Below are 19631 nucleotides of genomic sequence, written 5' to 3'. Positions count from 1 at the left end.
TGAAACTGAGGCCCAAAGAGAGCTAAGTAACCTGCCCGGGGTCACACAGACTCTGGGGCTTTGCCGCTAGGCTCTGGAAGCCCTGCCCTAAACCTTGCCCCTCCGCCGCCTCCAGGAGATGGGCAGGGGCTGTGCCCTGACATGCCAGCAGCTCAGCTTCTGCCTGGCTTGTCCCAGAGAACACAGTGAGCACTGTTCACCAGGCACTACCCATGATCCAGGCACCAGCTGGGTGAGTGGAGACAAGTTACTGAGAAACCTCCTGGTTCCACGGGGTGGACACCGGCCAGAGGCCAGCAACTACGCCACATGCTTGGCCACTAGGACTCCTCACCACTGGAGTCACCTGACGTTCAGATCCAGGCGTCCATCCTCGTGGCTTCTACTCTGACCACATCTCTCCATATTTCCTAAAAAACGCTCTGCTGCTCTCTCCCAGCCAGGAGGCAACCACAGATCTTTTTGATTTCTAAAAAGAAATTCTGAGCCCCAAAAATACAAAGCAGGTGTCCATGCCACACCACACTACACCTGTGTCCCCACTCACCTTGATTTCCAGTTTGTGGTTGATGGCCAGTGCAGAATGCTCCAGAGCTTTAATGACAGAAGCATATGAGTCTGAGAACTTGGTGTATTTTCCCACGAGGGCAATAGAGCAGGTCTCCAGCAAGCGATCGTATCTATCACACAAAGGTCAAGAAACATCAAGTTAAGCAGGCCATATGTACCTCCATGAGATGAAAATCACTACGTAAAAGAGGGGGGAAAAAAAGTCTGAGAAAAATATGATAGGAGCGACTACTGTCTGAGCTCTATGTACAGAACAGCAAAGACAAAGCAAGTTTCAGATCAACATGGCAGGCTTTGTGGAGAAAGTAGGATTTTGGAACCTGCTACCAAGAGATGGCTTCAAAATCTACTCCAAATTTTTTTAATGAAAAAACTAACAAACACAGACAATTCACAAGAGTTATGTGATGAAGGGAACAGTCCAATTATGGGCATCCACACAACAGTCCAAACTTATTAAAAATTTTTCATTATAAAGTGTTGTCAGTAACACAAAAAAGCTTATAATATTTTATGAACGATCATAAAACGGTGTGCTATTTTTGTGGCCACATAATGATATACAAGCAAATGGACATAGACTGAAAGGGAAAAATGTCAAAATGAAAATGAGGATGGCTGAGCAACGGCATGCGTGCTCCCTCTGCAAACGCTACTTAGTGCTGTCTGGGTGACTCTGCGGCTCCAGCAGCCCGCACCCAGGGCTCGGAGGCGCTGGTCAAGGTCTGTCACGTACTGTGTAAGCATCTCAGAGTGAGGGGCACACAGGGTGGGCCGGTTCTCAAACCGATGAGCTGTGACAGCAGCAGTGAGAGTAGACTGGGCAGGACCTCCAGCCCAGAGTGACCCGCAGCGGCAGGCGGGGAGGTCCTGACAACGTTCCAACCCCCTGCCTTCCTGCTTTTACTTTGATTCAGATCTTGAGCAGCTTCATGCAACTGTATTTATTTTTGATGACAGACGCCCAGCTAAAGCTTTTCTTCTGCCTGATAATATCACTGGCAGCTGAATGTTTTAAAAATCCTCTTCCTCTGACACAGAAAATAAGAATCCAAATTCAGTGACAAAAAGAAAGGAAGAAAGAAAAGACTGGACATCGTTGCTGATCCTTTTGTGGTGTGGGGTGGGCACGTTCCCAAACACAGCTCAGGTGCCTGGGAGCACCCAGGAGTGCTCCAGCCATGTCCCGCCATCCATGTGAGCCACAGGTACTAGCCCATCACCACAAGGAGGCCTGTTTGCACGGGAGCAAAGGGGACAGCTGTGTCACCTGTGACCTGAGCCAGCTCTATCAGGACTTCCTCATCCATGATGCAGCTATGTGAAGGCTGGCTAAGATCCTTTCTTCCATGAAGGCCTTTCCAATGTGAGCTGATATCACATAAGGAAGAGCTGAATTCCCTGACCTTCCACCAAAAAAAGGGAAAAATAAGGCTGAGACCCCCAAGTCCTTATTAAGAAGCAAACCTGTCGGCCATCTCTTTCCATTTCATCAGCATTTTTCGTGGCTGCCTCTCAATAGGAAGGTCCAGTCTCCGGAGGAAATAATCTACAACCCCCTGCTCCTCTAACAATAAGGGGACGCGGTAGATGGACGAAACATCGTGGACACAGATCACCTGTTTAAAAATGAGCAAAGTTAGTTCATGAAAAGGAATAAAAACTAACTGTGCCAACAGTCTCCTAGCAGGTATTATGACCTTGGGAACATAACTGCTCTAAATTTGAAAACAGAGAAAAGGTCAACTTTCTAAAAAATATAAATTGAGAAGAACAGATAGTGGCTAATCTCCTATGAACATGGGTGCTAAAGTCCTCAAGAATTTATAAACAAAACCACAAATTAGTTTAAAAAAAAATTATGTCCAGGTAGCAAATGTCCCACGATCAGTAATTTTAAAAATTGGCTTTCACTGGAATCACTCCCAAGTGAGCTTTTAAAAATTCAAAGGCCCATGCAGCACTGCACACCACTTAAATTTAACAGTAGAATTCACTACAGAAATAGATTAAAAGAGGGGGGAAAAAAATCACCTTGGTGGATGCAAATTTAATACAAATTCATAATAAAAATTCTTAATGAATTGAGGAAAATGTGAAAATATAAAAAACCCACAGCAAATACCATTTGGCTTGATATTTAATATTAATGTCACTTAATACGTAAAGTCTGAAACAGGCCAACCTGGCCACTATCACTATTTCTATTCAATATATTAGAGATAAGAGACATTACAATTAGATATGAAAAAAGTATATGAATTGGAAAATAAGAAATATTGCCACTAATTGCATATAATATTGCTTATTCATAAAAACCAAGCAAACTTATAGGCAAACAATCAGAACTAATAAGTTTAGTAAGGTTGCTAAGCTTGAGATCAACCTCAACAGGGTTTCCTACATGTGTATGTGTGTTAGCCACTCGGTCATGTCAGACTCTGTGACCCCATGCGCTGCAGCCCGTCAGGCTCCTCTGTCCATGGAATTCTCCAAGCAAGAATACTGGAGTGGGTAGCCATTCCCTTCTCCAGGGGATTTTCCTGACTGAGGGATCAAACCCACATCTCCTGCACTGCAGGCGGATTTTTTACCACTGAGCCACCAGGGCAGCCCCCTACATAGGTCATATCTAATCAGGAAATTAAATTTTTTAACAATATGCCATTCACATAGTAACAGAAATTATGAATACCTATAAATAAACCTAAAACACAATTCCCAAAGATAAAAAGTCTATAAACCACCTTCACAAAGAAAACTAGATTACTGATCTTTCAACAAACAGAGCTGGAACAGCGAGACAGCTCCATGCAAAAAAGATGAGTTCCAAATTTTACTGAAGTTACCATCCATAAAAATTAACTTACTTACAACGAATCCTAGACCTATGTACGTGTTACGACCTAAAATTATACAACTTTTAGAAAACACAGAACATCTTCATGACCTTGATTAAGCAGAGTTCTTAGATATGACACCAAAAGCACAATCTATAAAGAAAAAAACTGATAAACTGGGAGTTCATCAAAAATGTAAGAGCTTCTGTGCTCCCAAAGACACCATTAAGAGAATGAAAAGACATATACCTGAAACTAACATGACACTGTACATCAACTGTACTTCGATTAAAAAAGGAAAAACAAAATGAAAAGACAAACCGCAAGCTGAGAAAAAAATATGCAAATGATGTATCTGATAAAAGACCTGCACTCAAAATATGTAAAGAACTCCTAAAACTCAGTAAGAAAATTAAAAGACAGGAAATAGCTGTGAAGGTCTAATTTAAATACAGAAACACCTGTCACATTTTTAATAGTGACTAATTTCAGCAAAGTTCTAGGATGAAGAGACAGGAGGAGGAAAAAAAAATCTGTATTTTTAAATAACATGCAACCTTGGTTCCCAGCATTAGCTGTATGATGGAATTTGCTTCATATGTACAGTTCTACTTCTCAACAGTTGCGAATTTTTTTTAAAGTCCCCTGCTGCAGCCATGAAATTAAAAGATGCTTACTCCTTGGAAGAAAAGTTATGACCAACCTAGATAGCATATTCAAAAACAGAGACATTACTTTGCCGACTAAGGTCCGTCTAGGCAAGGCTATGGTTTTTCCTGTGGTCATGTATGGATGTGAGAGCTGGACTGTGAAGAAAGCTGAGTGCCGAAGAATTGATGCTTTTGAACTGTGGTGTTGGAGAAGACTCTTCAGAGTCCCTTGAACTGCAAGGAGATCCAACCAGTCCATTCTAAAGGAGATCAGTCCTGAGTGTTCTTTGGAGGGAATGATGCTAAAGCTGAAACTCCAATGCTTTGGCCACCTCATGCAAAGAGTTGACTCATTGGAAAAGACTCTGATGCTGGGAGGGATTGGGGGCAGGAGGAGAAGGGGACGACAGAGGATGAGATGGCTGGATGGCATCACGGACTCGATGGACATGAGCCTGAGTGAACTCCGGGAGTTGGTGATGGACAGGGAGGCCTGGCATACTGCGATTCATGGGGTTGCAAGGAGTCAGACACGACTGAGCAACTGAACTGAACTGATAGAAGTTGGAACTTTCCTTTACATTTTTGGTTCAGATGGTGCCTGCAATGCAGGAGAGCCAGGTTCAATCCCTAGGCCAGGAAGATCTGGAGAAGGGAATGGCTTACCCACTCCAGTATCCTTGCCTGGAGAATCCCATGGACAGAGGAACCTGGCAGGCTACACAGTCCATGGGGTTGCAGAGAGTTGGACATGACTAAGTGACTAACACTTTCAATTTTAATAATAACCTATTCTATTATAGAATTGAATTACCTTGGCTTGCAGGGACAGAAATATAAAAAACAACTGAAGTGCATGAAAAAAAGGCTGTTTATACCAATGAAAGTATTCTGACGTACAACACACTTAGTGTGAAACAGAATCCCTCGGATGGAGCTCCTGGCTCAGGCATCAACCCAGGAACAATGATCTCCAGCCTCCGGCTGCTCCCACACCCTGAAGCGCAAGCTGCCGGGGAGCTGGAGAGGGACCGCTGCTTCTAATGGACAAAGGCTTCCCTTTGCTTCACTGGCTCTAATGCCAGCACAGTTACTTTTGTTTTTTCATATTCGCTTGCCGTACTCCTAGAAGCCTTGTGAATGGATTTCTCTGATTATAACCCTGCTGCTTCACTCTTTCCTCCCTAGGCCAGCGGGGCTCCTCTGATTCTCAAACAACCTAGTAATAGAACAAACCACCCATAACCCGACCGCAAGTTCCTTGACCTCAACTTCCTTCTGCTCTCCGTCAGCCAAACATGACCAGAGTCACAATCCCAACTCACCACCCCTGGAATTTCCATACCATGCACTTGAGATACATCAGCTTCCAAAATGCTGAATTTCCTGTACCATAGGTAACTGCCATTAGCACAAGTAACAAAAAAGACTTAAATATGTCTAGAGCCTCCAACACCTTAGACAGCAGGCTCCAGGAATTTAAAGTTGAATAAAGTGATCCTTGCCTTTAAGAAGCCCAGTCTGTGAGCGGAGACATACACAGACGAAACACACACACACACACACACACACACACACACAAACACGGGAACACATGCACATAAACACAATAAGGGGCAATGACAGGCTCACCAACAGGACCTGTGAGACACACAGGTCACCCAGAGTTTTGAGGAGGTTTGGAAGGTAAAGCTTCTCAGACAATAGTGTGTCCTAGCTGGGCTCCGAAGGATGAGGAGGAATAGGAAGATTGTCAGGCCTATTTCCAGGGAGGGGAACACCCACTGGGCATGGCTGGAGCAAACAAAAGGAGGAGTCGGGACAGACAGGACAGGTAAAGGATGTTTGGGGAACCACAGGGATAAGGTGATGGAAAATCACAGAGCCCATGGGTGTCAGTTCTTCTAGGGAACAGTCTCCTGTCTCAAATCATGAAATAGCAATAAGCCTCATGAAACTGGTTAAGAGAATAGGATAATTAGAAGCAAAACACGGTTTATGAGAAGATGAAATATCTACTTACTTGTTCAGGTTCCACATGGCAGAACATCGATATTTTCTCTTTCACTGACGTGTCAAGAGGATTTGAGCACCTGCACACAACCTAGACATTTGGAGGGACAGAAGGGGTTACAAAGTTGGGTTTTTCTCCCGATTGAAATTAAAGTAGACACCACATTGTTAAGCTGGATGAAAATGTCAACTCCTAGCACAATGCAGAGAAACTATAAAAATGTTACCTGTTTTCAAAACTTCCTAAATCCAAAGTTAGAGAAATGTGCAAGAGTGGTAGGACAAATTGACATAGAGATTAATGAGCCAACTGGGGTTTTCCTCAACCACTGTTCTTGGGTAGGAGGAAAAGGAGAATGAATGATTGGCTAGCAGGAGAAGACACAACTCCATACATGCCAGGTAGGGAAATCTTTGCAAACCACATCCCAGTTCAAAGCACTAACTCTATTTGGCTAGCTACACGCAGGCCAAGAAAACAAAGGTTTTAGCTTTCATGAAGGCCAGATCTTCATTAGACAGACAAGGTCACACTGAAACCAGGTAACCAGGAAATCTTACCAGATCTGGGGAAAGCCCAAGCCCTCTGAGTTCCCGAACACTGTTCTGGGTGGGTTTAGTCTTCTGTTCCCCTGTTGAACTGGGCTATTTTACAGGAGGGGAAAAAAAAAGTTAGTTTCTCTGTGATAAGGGACTTTCAAGAATGACTTTTCTCCCAACCTCTTTTAATACGTTACCTAAACTCCCATTTAGTTTTTAGACTGTCGAGTTTATACACATCCATGTTTTACAGTAACAGAGTCATTTAAGGTTTGTCCAAAAAGCAGTAGTACCAGACCTATCTATCCCTTCACCTTTCCAAACCCTAGAGACAGCCACTCTTCCACTTTTTTCTTTAAATTGGAGTATACATGGTTTTTCTGGTGGCTCAGTGGTAAAGAACCTGCCTGCCAGTGCAGGAATGTGGACTTGATCCCTGCGTGGGGAAGATCCCCTAGAGAAGGGAATGGCTACCCACTCCAGTATTCTTGCCTGGGAAATCCCACGGACAGAGGAGCCTGGCCAGCTACAGCCCATGGGGTCGCAAAGAGCTGGACACGACTTAGCGACTCAAACAATAGTTGATTTACAATGTTGTGTTAGTTTCGAGCGTACAGCAAAGTGACTCAGATATATTTTGATATATACGTAACTATATACATATATATATACTTATGTATGTGCACACACATACGTACATGTATACTTTTTCAGGTTCTTTCCCATTATAACTACAAGATATATAATGTAGTTTCCTATGCCATACAGTAGGTCCTCCACCCTTGAATAAGCCTCCTACTATGCTTTTCTTGACATTTTGAGGTATCTTCTACTGATTTCCCTTTCGGATCAGGAACCCACTCTTTTCATTTCCCTGCCCCCATTACATGTACCTGCCTTGTGTCTGCAGCCCCCATCTCAGTAGATACTGTGCAAACTAAACCATATGCCATGACTTTTCCAATGATTTGGCTTCCTTGGTTGGTTTTTTGGTTTTATTTTGTGGATATGCTGAGTTTTCTATATACTAAATTATTCTCCTCTCACAGATATATTTGTTGGGTATATAATTCTAAGTTAGAAGTCATTTTCCCTGAAATTTTTTAAGGGAAACAGCTTCACTATCTTTTAGCTTTCAGGACTGCTGTTGAGAACTCTAATGCCATAGTGATTCTCGATTTTTCTCTTTAGAGATTTTAAGAATTTCTGCACCATTATTTCAAATTTTCACAACTATGTACCTTGGTGGGGGGGGGGGGTCATTTTTCATTTAATAGGCTGGGCATTAACTAGGCCCTCCAATCTAGAAACTCCTATCTGGAAATTTCCTTGAATTCTTTAAATCAGGAGTCAGAAAATTTTTCCCATAAAAGGCCAGACAATAAATATTTTAGGCTTTGTAGGCCACACAGTCTCTGCCACAACTACTCAACTCTGATGTTTTAACACAAATGGGCATGGCTGTTCTATTTTCAGAAACAGAAGGTGGGCTGATTCGGCCTGTCTGTTGACCCCTGGTTCACATCGCACATGCCTCTCCACTTCTCCCATTTTTTAAAAACCCCATTATTTGGATCAGAAGTCCTAGACCAACCTCTAAGTCCCTTGCCTTTTCTCTCCTGATCTTCCTGCTCTACTTTATAGGGTATTTCCTTAGCCTTCTCTCTCCTAAATTTTCATTCTTGCTATTTAATTTCTAATTTCCAAGAATTCTTTTCTGTCCTTTGAACGTTCTCTTCTTAAAGTATCCGGCTCCATCTAATGGATGCAGTTTATTTCCTCTTAATTCTGAGGATATTAATGAGATGTTGCTTTTTCTCTTTCCGAAGTTTCCTTTTCCTACCCCTGCAGAGCCTCAATTTCCTCCAAGTTAATTTTCTTCTGTTGTTTTGGTCCCTTGCACGCTAGATGCTTTCTCAAAATGCCTTGTGGTCACTGGCTGCCAGCTCACTGTAAAAGCTAACCACAAGTTCTGTGAGTAGGTGGGCTTGTCCCTCAGGGCCCTAGCTGTGGGAATCTGACTGGTCTATTTTCACCGGGGAGCCTCTGAAGGCAGTGTGTTTTCTCTTGGGTTAGTCACATACCCCAAGAATCCTACAATCTCTTATAGACAGTCCCTGCCCGACTATGAAAGTGTGAAAGTGAAGTCGCTCAGCTGTGTCTGACTCCGTTGTGTCTGATTCTGGCCATGGAATTCTCCAGGCCAGAATACTGGAGTGGGTAGCCTTTCCCTTCTCCAGGGGATCTTCCCAACCCAGCGATCGAACCCGGGTCTCCCACATTGCAGGCGGATTCTTTACCAGCTGAGCCACAAGGGAAGCCTGGCTATGATATCTGCAAACCCAGTAGCAGAAGAAGGCAGGGTGTCGCCACAACATAAAATTACAGTCCCTAGTGACTACTCACCCAGAAAAAGCCTAGTCCTCTGCCAAGGCAAGAGAGCACTGATGCCCAACGGTGCACATTAGGGCAGGGAATGTCAGAGTCTAAGTGCTTCGGAAATAGCAATTATAGCGAGCCCCACCTCACCCCGAGGCGCCCAGGGCCGCCCATTCCCGAGTCTTCACAGTTCTGCAGGGCGAGCAGGCTTGCTCTCTGTTTTCCCCCGCTGCCAGCTTAGGATCCAGCTCTCCCAGGTCTGCCCGGCTCGTTTCTACAAGGCCCTCTGCTTTCTGCCTTCCTAATTTCTTGTTACTACTGACTCCACTCAGAGGATTCATCTTTGTGAATTTTTGTCTTAAAAAAAAATTCCCTTTACTCCAGTTGCCGTATAGTTTCACCATGTACTAGAGACAAATGGACCTGTGCAACCTACTGTCTTCAACTGCAAATTTCCCTGATCAATTTTTCAAATGTTTTCCATTTGACCTTTGTAAAAATATGATTATAATAATTTAAAGTTCACAAAGAAGTGTGTATTCCCTGTTTCCTGCACCTCAAATATTTGAAACAGATAAGGAGTGAAAACCACCCTTTTCTCCCTCTTCTCCGTCCCCCAAAGTGAAGCCCTAAGTGCCTTACCTGCGGCACGAGGCTGACGTGAATGTTACAGAAGTTCTCTCTTTTGACCTTAAACTGGAATTGACGGAAGGCCTCAATAAAGGGCATGCTTTCTATATCTCCTACTGTCCCACCGAGCTGGAATAACAAAGTTAATTTAGAGGTGAAGCACTACATCTTCTTGTGGTTTAGTTTCCTAACAATTGCACTGTGTCATCTCAATTATCACTAACAACATAATACAGATGCCCTGAATCCAACAGACGTCAGTTAACAAGAAGCAGACGTTTCTCTGGACTAAAAGACCCCTTTCTGATAGGCTCACCATTCCCCAAGGTCATCACAGATCTTTCCACATCATTTCAAGGAAAAGGTCAGGTAAACGATGCCCTAAGGAATTTTATTTGTCTGAAGAGTCACAAAGCAAAGAACCTGAGGTCTTACTACTTAGCCATAAATAACTTCTGTATTACAATAAAAACCAGTTTTAAACAAACTGCTGGAGTCTCCTGTTTTCACAGGAACACTGAGATCTAACAGCTGGGACCAGCAAAGCAGGAGCACAGAAACTGAAACCAAAGGAGGCTCAGGGAGGAACATTCCTGCCGCTGGAGACAGGTCGGATCACCTGATTTTCTCGAGAGACAAAGGAAAATGTGTCATACCCTCTCACTGGTAAGCCATCCTAAGCAAGTCTATAAACGCTGGAGAGGAGAAGGCGTGAGTGAAGTATCGCTTTCGATGGTGGGGCCACTCCACATGGCCGTGACGGTACCCTCACCTGCCACGCTGCCCTTGGGAGGGTCAAGGGCTTCACTGGCAATTGGCTTATCAGTAGCTGGTGGCTGACTAAAGAGGAGAAAATGTACACCCGGTCACATGCACGGGTACCACGGAGTGCCACGGAGACTCAACAAACCTCGATAACACACACTTGAGGTTCCAGACCATCTTCGTCCACAGGTATTAAGGCCTGTCTCATTACCCACTCCTGGATTGCATCTGTGATATGCGGGACCACTGAGGAAGAGAAAAGACCTGCATGACTTGCACATCCCACTGGCATTAACTGAGGCAAACATACTCTTTGCGACAACAGACCGCAGAGCAGCAGGAGGATATCACAGTATCTTTGAGACCCCTCTTGAATGCTCTTGAATTCCTGAATGAATTTCCCAGTTGTGACTGGAAGCCCTGCAGGAGAGCAGGACATCGAGGGGCAACCTGAGCCACCTGGGAGCGGAGGCCCCAATGCAGAACCTACCCTGGTTCCACAACCACTGCGCGGCTACTACCCCTACTGCTTACGGCTGCGGAAGCACATCACACACACCCTTTCCCAAGGACAAAAGAGCCCCAGGACCCAGATCCATCTGGTTTCCAGCTTCTGAAGGGTAGACAACCTGCTGCAGGGACAGGACAGCGCAGCAGGGTGTCTGGGACACAGCATCTGGGCCAGAACGTCTGGATTCAAATCTCAGGCCCTCCACTCATTAGGTGTGGCTTTTGGGGCAACATTACCTAACTATTCCTAAGTCCAATGTCCCTTGCCGTGAACTGGAGGAAAGAGCTTCTCCTTCCTAAGGTCGTGGAAACGTCATCAAGGCGCCCTGGGGAGCTGATAAGCAGCACCCTCGCAGACAGTGTTCACCCTCACCAGCCACAGCTCGGCACTTTTTAAATCACAGTCCTGGGGCTCAGAAGGCCAGTTCCAACAGAGCAGAGATTACTGTTTAACCCACTATGCATATAACCCGCAGTGCCTCCAGCACAGGATATGATGTAGTTCACTCACAGCAGCCAAAGTGATCTTTTAAAAATACAACTCAGAGTTCATTTCTCCCAGGCTTACACTCTTGAACGGGCTTCCAGACTCTGCATAAAAGGTGACCTCCATGCCGCGTGGCCGTTCGGGAGGCCCCATGGAACCTGGGTGCAACCCACCTCTCCCCTGTACCTTGGTCTCAGTGCAGAGTCTCCCTCCTGGTCCCTAACCAGGCCCACTGCCGCCAGGGGTCTCTGTCTGCGCTGAGCCCCCTCCTTCCCTTCCCAGGGCTAGCTTCTCAGCTCACAAGCCCCCTCCTTGGAGGCTTTTCCTGACCATCAGTCCTGATCCCTTTCCCCACCACTCTCTCCTCACTCTATTTAGGTCCCTCTTAGCTCCTACCAGACACTTCACTTCATCTGTTTGTTTTTTCCTCTCCCATGTAACCCTGTGTAACCTCCACGAGGACAATGGCTTCCCTGGTCTCGTTCACCATTTACTCCCAGCACCAGTGAGCAACTGACCGTATTGAGCACTGAAGAAATCGCTGATGAGTGAATAAATGAATGAAGACATCAGGGGCCTAGAACAGCAAACTGTATGATAAAGATCACTGCAGCTCCTAATCAATCCTGTCCTGTGTGTTGGGAACTCAAAGACATACTCCACTGACTCAGCTCCTTTAATTCTGCCAACAGCCTAAAGAGGTAGGCACTGTTATTAACCTCATTTCACAGAAAAGAAGTTAAGACTTCCAAGAGCGGAAGTGATCTGCCAGGGCTCACAAAGCTGGTAAGAGGCAGAGCTAAGACCTACACATGACCCCCCAGCCCCAGAATCCGGTCAGGGTGGCTCCAGGGCAGAGCCAGCTGTCAGCGCAACCCTCCGTTCTCAGTCCATAAAGTCCAAAGTCAAAAGCAGATTTACTCTCACGACTCAGATGAGAGTCACTCTTCAACAACCCCCCCAAATTTGGATTTATGCCATTATAGCAGACCATTGGTTTTCCAACTCCACCTTTTAAAAGCAGCACGAGTCTCAAGCGACCAGCGTGCAAAGGCACAAGCAGTGCTGCGCTGGTGAACGCTCAGGCAGACCTGGAGACCCGCTTCTCAAACTCCCTCCAGCCCTCGACCAAAGGCCAACGGACATGATGGGCGGGCCTCCTCCTTCTCACTGTCTATACACAGAACATTCCAGACGCACAACACACACTGTCTGGCTTACTGCCCTCATCGCTTCACACTCATCACTGTGCAAAAACAACAGCTCTCTCACTCAAATCACACAGCTGGACTGTCAGCTTCAATGTCATTCGTAGAGAGGCGGGAGCCCACTCAAAAAATAACTTGAATTTTCACCTGAAGATATATTTCGATGACAATACTTGATGCTTTCATGCTGAAATTGCATAAAAGGTACATTTTTATACACAAAAGAAATTAAACTGGTTAAGATTTTTAAACATTGAAGGCAAATCCTATATTACCTTGGACGGTTTTCCCCAAATAATCTCCTTTGCGTTCCTTGTTAATGACGTACTGATAGATCTTGCCAGTGGTCAGATTATTGTCCTTGGTGAGGCGGATATCAAGGAAACGTTCATAGTTACCCAGGTCAAGGTCTACCTCCCCACCATCATCCAGCACAAAAACCTCACCTGCAGGGAACAGTGAAAACCAGCAGGACGCGTGAGAGATATATACACCATGGCACAAACTGAGTCCCCAAATATAAACACCTGAATAGACCGATGTTTGCATTAACTTGACAGGAAGCAGGGAAATTTATTTTAGAAAAGTAAATATAACATGAAAGAAAAATCACCCACCATTCTGCAAAAGGTTAACTCCATACTTCCAGTCTACCTCCACACCCAGTCTGAATCAGAAGAGTTCACTGTGAAACAGCATGGAATGAACAGAAGGAAACTACGGCCATGGAAGACACAGGGGACTTTATATGGTATGGCATCCATCACCCAGAGAAAAAGAACTTTCAACAAAGTCTCCTACTTGAGCAGAGAAAGGTTTAAATGGGATAAAAGTAGGACTTGATCCAAAAAGTTAAACATAGTCTAGTCATGCTGATTATAAAAACTGACTTCTGGGCCACGTTTTAGTCCAAAACAAAAGTGCAAAATTGCTCAAGTTTCCTCCTATTCTTTTGTTTAACATGCATGCCTTGACATGCCATTACAATTTTTGCCCTAAATGGGGCCTTCCAACCATCACAATGGGAAACAAGCTCAAAAATAGGAAAGTAAAAATTGGCCTTGCTTTTCCTTCATCTTCTGCTCTCAAGAATTCTGAAATATTGCTTCAATTTTTCCATCTTTTCCTGATGGAAAAGATTTTGCTCTGATGACACTCATAGATTTTTACCTCTTATTAGAAAGCAGGAGTATGAAAACAATGTAAAAACTGAAGAAGTTTTTTTTCTTAACATGTCTTAACAGTACATCTACCCCCAATTTCAAGTAGTTACTCTTTTCCATAATTCAGCCAGTTACCACACAGTAGCTGATCAGCAATAGCAAAGAAGCAAAGCACTGTATTCCTACCCTATCTTAATGGTTTTGACTTTTCACTCACTTCAAAAGATGCTTGTTCTTATCCAAATTCTGTAAGTAAAACAGAATCTCAAGCACAGAGAGCATCCAAATTCAACATCTATCTATGGCCTGAATCTCTACAAAATGGTCCTTTGGTCTCTGAATATTTCAACCAAAAGGAACCAAATTCTTGAAGTTGTCACCCCACTCTTGGAGAGCATTTGCTATTAGTAAGATCGTATATTGGGCCAAAATCCATGCTCTTACAACTTCCATCCACCCATCCTATTCCTAAACATTGGAGCCACAGAGAATAAACACAATCCCTCTTCTCAAATATTCGAAAAGTTACCATGTCATCAGATATCCTTTTCCAAGAGAAGAGACAAACTTTCATTCAGCCACCAAAAATATCATTTCTATCACAGAAAACACAAAACTCTAATAACCCATTGCCTCTTAAGATTTCTGCTTCCTTTATGTCAGGGTGAGAAAACCATCACTCTGCTCTGCCAAGGACTCTTCTCAGGAGGCAGGAAATGGAGGACATGCAAAGCAAAACACACACAATTTCTAAGAGCTGACATTTTCTTTCACATATTACATAATTATTATTTTTAAAAAAGAAATGCATTTTGCTTACCATGCTCATAAGGAGAGAATGTGCCTGCATCAATGTTAATATACGGGTCAATTTTAATGGAGGTCACATGTAAACCGCATGACTTAAGTATAGTGCCCACGCTGCTGGCGATGATTCCTTTTCCAATTCCTGATATGACACCGCCAGTAACTAGAATGTACTTCATTTTACTTGTCGACCTGAAAGAAAGGAAAAAACATACCTCAAGAAATCAAACTGATGTGGGTTGAAATGCCAGCTCTGCCACTTACTAGCTAAGAAGCCTCCAGGAGTCTGTTTCCCTATCTGCCGTGTGATTTTAGAATGTCGTTATGTGGGATCCCAGCAAATGGTTCTTGGATCACTGGATGGCTTTAGTCAAATATGAATTGGAAAACAATTGCTAATTATATAATGCCGCTTTTGTTTAAAGCTTTGACAGCTAACAACCTTGTTGCTTAGTCGCTAAGTCATGTTCAACTCTTTGCGACCCCATGGACAGTAGCCTGCCAGGCTCCCCTGTCCATGGAATTTCCCAGGCAAGGATACTAGAGTGGATTGCCATTTCCATCTCCAGGGGATCTTCCTGACCCCAGGGATAGAACCCACATCTCCTGCTTGGCAGGCAGATTCTTTACCACTAAGCCACCTGGGAAGCCTTGAGGGCCTATGAAAAAACAAAAAAAAAAAAAAAAAAACAAAACCCAGCTCTGCTGACAGAACCCAACGCTCCCAATGCTGGCTGACACTGCCACCAGACACTGGGATGTGCTTCAGGTAGGTGCTTCATTATCTTCCCTTCATAGGGAAAATATTTCAATATTGGATGAGCACTCTGATTCCCCATGAAAAAGGTAATGAATGTCTTTGGCTAAACTATACTGTATCGCCAAGAAAACACAGTTCGTTTAGGTTATAGAAGACAGAATAAAAGAACTTCAACATTTAAAAGGAGCTGCAGTTAAAACTAAAGGTCTTTTAATTAAAGGTAACTCTCTTCTGAAACGTAACAAGTTGTTCCTTACCAGCAATCTCTTCCAGGTATGTCATAAGGAGAGACTGTACATACTGGAGGAAAAGGACATCAGATAATAAACCAGTCTGAAGCACATACTGCGCAGAAGACTCAGAGAGGGAAGAGAAGATTAAATCTTAAGAGCAGGGGTGGCAAGGAACAGAAGAATCAGACTTGGTGAGAGAAAAAGGGGGGATAGATGCAAGAACTGCAGAGGTGAGAGGTGAGCAGACAAATAGCAACAGGCTCGCCAGGGAGAATTTACCCCTGGCTCCAGCTTCAGAGGCTCAGAAATATCATTGGGTCAGTAAACCCAAATGTGATCAAAACAAGAAACACAATCACAAGTAGAAGAGAATGTTTTGGCATGGTCCAGGACATTTTCCTCCTCTGGGAACACTTCCATGTGAAGCCAAATTATAATAAAAATAAGCTAAGAAAGGAACAAGGAAACGGGAGTTCTGCTTGAAACATTCCCCTGCCCCGCTGTGTTCCTCCCCAAGGCAGGAATGAACATACTTGGCAAAGAGATGAGAATGCTCAGAATGTCCTCCCTACTTGGACAGCAAAAAAGACACCCAACCATGTCCTGCTCTTTCTATTCTGTTGCAGCATTCCCAAAAGCATGCTCCTTGGTTTTGTCAAAATGCACACGGGACTCCAAAAAAGGGCTTTACGGACAGATAAATCAGAGAAATGCTGGTTAAGCAGTCAACTGGTTTATTTAATGCAAGACCCATGGGAGCCTTTAATAAGTCAATGTGCACTGTGATTTCCCAAAGGGATTTTCTGCAGTTTCTCCAAACTTGTTTGACCCAAGTCCCTAGTATTTGAGAGACACCCTGCTCTCACTTCACACCTGAACAGTGCCTTACAGACATGTGAGCATCTAGACCTGGCTGTATTTTAGAGCTGTCCTAGCCAGGCTATGGTCTAGTCTCACTGATTAAATTTTCAATGTTCCCAGAAATTCCTCAACCATTCTGAGTGGGTACAGAGTGGATTACTTCTATAGAAGACTCATCTCATCCATTTGCATTTAACTGGCCTTGATTTTACTCACAGAGGATAACACCTCTCTTTAAGGGAGATTCCTGTAGCCCCCCACAGTGCCTGGCAATAAATATCCCAAAGTACTCAGCCACCAGGCAGGAGATGCTGATGGGAGATACTGACAGGAGAGTCACTCCATGGATGGCCTACCCAATAGCTAAATGCTACTGTGCTAGACACACTAGGGACCACAAAAATCACTCAGATTTGGGCCCACAGCTCAAGTTGCAGTCCAGTTAGAGAGACAGAACCATTTACAATTAAATGAGTAATCTAGTGATGGCGGGTAGCAGAGGGATGATACGTGACAGGTATAAATGGGGAAGACAGAGCAGAAAGCTTTCAGCGGCAAGATGAGGGTAAGTACCATGGACTTCACAAAAAGGTGGATGTAGCGAAGAGAGGATCCAGACACCTCCTGCTACATGGACCTGACAATGGCTTTGAAGGGCAAGGGAACAGAGTGGACAGGAAGGTGACAGCTATCTACAGAACAGAAACGCAGGGCCAAGAAAAGAGACTGAGAGTGAGGGGGGTCTGGGGATGGTGGGAAATAAACTGCAAATTTAGGCAAGGGCCTAAACCATGTGGCAACTGTGAGTGCTCAATCTGAGCTTCAGTCGGAAGGTGAGACACGGGAAGGTTTTCAAGCACAGAAGTAACATAAATCAAGATGCATCAGAGAAATTCAACAAAGATGAAACAAAGATGTTGTTGGTAAATGTTGAGATCCAGCTGCAGCTCCACCGGTCATGTACTGGGACCTGTCAAGTCACGGAAGCCGCCTGAAGCCCGAATCCTTACATCTGTTAAACCGGGCTGAGAATCTCCGCATCGCCCGTGTCACAGGACTGCTGAGAATTCAAAATTATAATGAGTGTGGACGTAAGTGCGCCACGCACACGTAGTGAACTTCTTTAAAATGCAGCATCTTCATTCTGGGCGGCCGGAAGGTAAGGAGGTGAGCAGGCCAGCTGTGGGGCCGAAGCTTCCAGCAAGGGAGGCCGTCTGGCTCTGTAAGCTCCGAGGCCCCTTCCGCCTGCGGGAGTCTGGGCGCGCCCGAGGGGCCCGCAGCCAGGCCGCCGAGCCCATCCCCCACCGCGGCGGGCCTTGATCTTCCTCCAGCGAGGCTAAGGCCGTGCCTTGAAGCCGGAGGGGAGAGGGCCCGGGCAGTCCGAATGGAACGGCGGCCGCCGGGCTCTTTGCTCGGGGCGGGCTGGGCAGAAGGGGGCTCCCGCGCCTTTATGGCCCCCTCCGCCCCGCAAGCCACCCCGGCACCCTGATCAGGAGAGCCAGGCCACACGGACGAGGGCGCTGCCGGGGGCCGCAGCCCGGGTCCCCGCGGCCTTTCCCGCCGCCCCACGCCCCCTGCGGCCGCTCTACCCAGCTGCGCCCGGCCACGCGGCCCGGCGCGCGGGAGCCGGCTCCTCGCCGGCCAGGCCACCCGCCCCACTCCCGTTAGGCACGCAGCCCATTGGGCAGGCCGGCGGGCCACCTCGCCCCTGATTGGTGGGGACCATGTCTGTCACGGGCGGTGGGGCTGTCCCGCACCGGGCTCGGCTCCCGCCGCCGATTGCTGCACTGGAGAACAGCTCCCGCGGGATCCCCGGAGTCAGCCTACCTGAGGCCGGCTTTAAATCCTGGCGTCGGCTAAGAAGCTAAAAGAGCGACGCTCACACTGAGCCCCGGGAGCCAGTGCACCAGCCCGGCCGCATGCGCCGGGCAGTCTTTCACGGAGGCGGGCTCTAGGCGGTGCGCACGCAGAGGCAGGGGGCGGGGCGGGGGTGCGGGCCCTCCCTCGGGCGGGACCTGGATGCGCGGGGCTCGGGGCCCCGAGTGCGCAGGCGCGGGGTGGCACGCTTTCCCACCAGTGCGGCGGATCCAGGGATCGTGCTCCCAACGCTGCTGACGGCTGGCAGACGCGTGCTGGTTGGGAGACCGGGCAGGTCTTGCCGTTTATGCCTTGCTGTCTTTGTCACAGCCAGTAGTGCGGGCTTCCCCTCCGGAGGGCGAGGATACCCTGTTTTGATTCACACTTGGCAAATCCCATCGCCTGGCTCCAGCCACCACTCCCCAACAGCCTTCTAGAGGAGGCGAGATCATTACACGGTGTCCCTGAACCGTCTGACCTTGTGGGCAAGATGATGTGACCCCCCCCCCGCCCCCCGCCACCAATCCATCTCCCCTGGGGCGCCGTCTAAACCATGGAAGCCTGCAATGTCACCCTCCACCTCTAGTCCAGGGAAGGCCGAGAGGGAGGCTAGACGCAGGCTCCTTCCTCATCTTGGGAGTAAGAATATGTGAGGCAGAAAGAAACGCCGGTATGAAGGCAGTGAGGCCCAGAAGAGCCTCGCCCAGTTGAGTTGGAGTGCAGTGTCGCTGCATCGGAGAAAGCCCAGGAAAGACAGATCAATACGGTGTGGCCACACCACGCAGAGCATTAGGAACCAAGGATTTTCTCCCCCCCTCCTCCCCCTACCCCGGGCAGTGAAAAGCCATAGAAACTTTTTTGAGGAAGGGGTTTTATTTTGAATACTGAATACCTGCACTTTTTTTTTTATCCGAACACTATACATGTGTATACCTAAAAGGTAAGTCTCTGTATCCCAGGGTTCTGTTTTCTTCCCTGGAAGCAGTTTGTCAGGAGTCCTTGTATACCTTCACTGAAGGATGTAAAGCAAAAGTATGACGCGATCAGACTTGTATTTCAGGACCATGACTCAACCAAATGGATTTCGAGAAACCAGTTAGCAGGCTTTTGCCTTCTTCCCAATCTGAATCACCACCGTTTCTGCTCTGCCAAGATGCACTCTGCTCCAAACCTCAAACATGCTTGGGATGTTTTACAGCCACGCTTCTTCTAAGAAGCATTTGGTGTTTATCAAAGTGCCTGGGATGTGATAGACACTGAGAACATACTTGCCAAAGTAAAGAAGGTGCTGTAGAGGATACAAGCCTCTCGCTCAGCCCCTCTTCTGGCTCCTGCTTTACCGTTTAGTCTCCTTCTGC

At 46.2% G+C, this 19631-nt stretch overlaps 1 protein-coding gene across 4 annotated transcripts in view; it reads right to left on the bottom strand.

Moving 5' to 3' along the window:
• Positions 1–18354, bottom strand: part of CTPS1 (CTP synthase 1) — a 30883-nt gene extending 12529 nt beyond the window's left edge. For 2 of the 4 annotated variants that reach the window (XM_060397559.1, XM_042246496.1), the window contains exons 1-10: positions 18244–18354; positions 17427–17476; positions 14576–14754; positions 12868–13038; positions 10533–10633; positions 9635–9751; positions 6635–6718; positions 6084–6164; positions 2038–2189; positions 548–680 (exon numbers count right to left, since the gene is read on the bottom strand). In XM_060397559.1, coding sequence (XP_060253542.1) covers positions 548–680; positions 2038–2189; positions 6084–6164; positions 6635–6718; positions 9635–9751; positions 10533–10633; positions 12868–13038; positions 14576–14754; positions 17427–17428 — 1020 coding nt within the window. In that variant the 5' untranslated portion in view covers positions 17429–17476; positions 18244–18354. The other 2 variants (XM_060397602.1, XM_060397654.1) reach the window with 2 other exon arrangements.
• Positions 18355–19631: the final 1277 nt, after the last annotated feature.

This window comes from Ovis aries, chromosome 1, assembly GCF_016772045.2.
Source record: "Ovis aries strain OAR_USU_Benz2616 breed Rambouillet chromosome 1, ARS-UI_Ramb_v3.0, whole genome shotgun sequence".
In the NCBI taxonomy this organism is placed as follows: Eukaryota; Metazoa; Chordata; class Mammalia; order Artiodactyla; family Bovidae; genus Ovis; species Ovis aries.
This window is presented reverse-complemented; position numbering and strand designations above follow the sequence as displayed.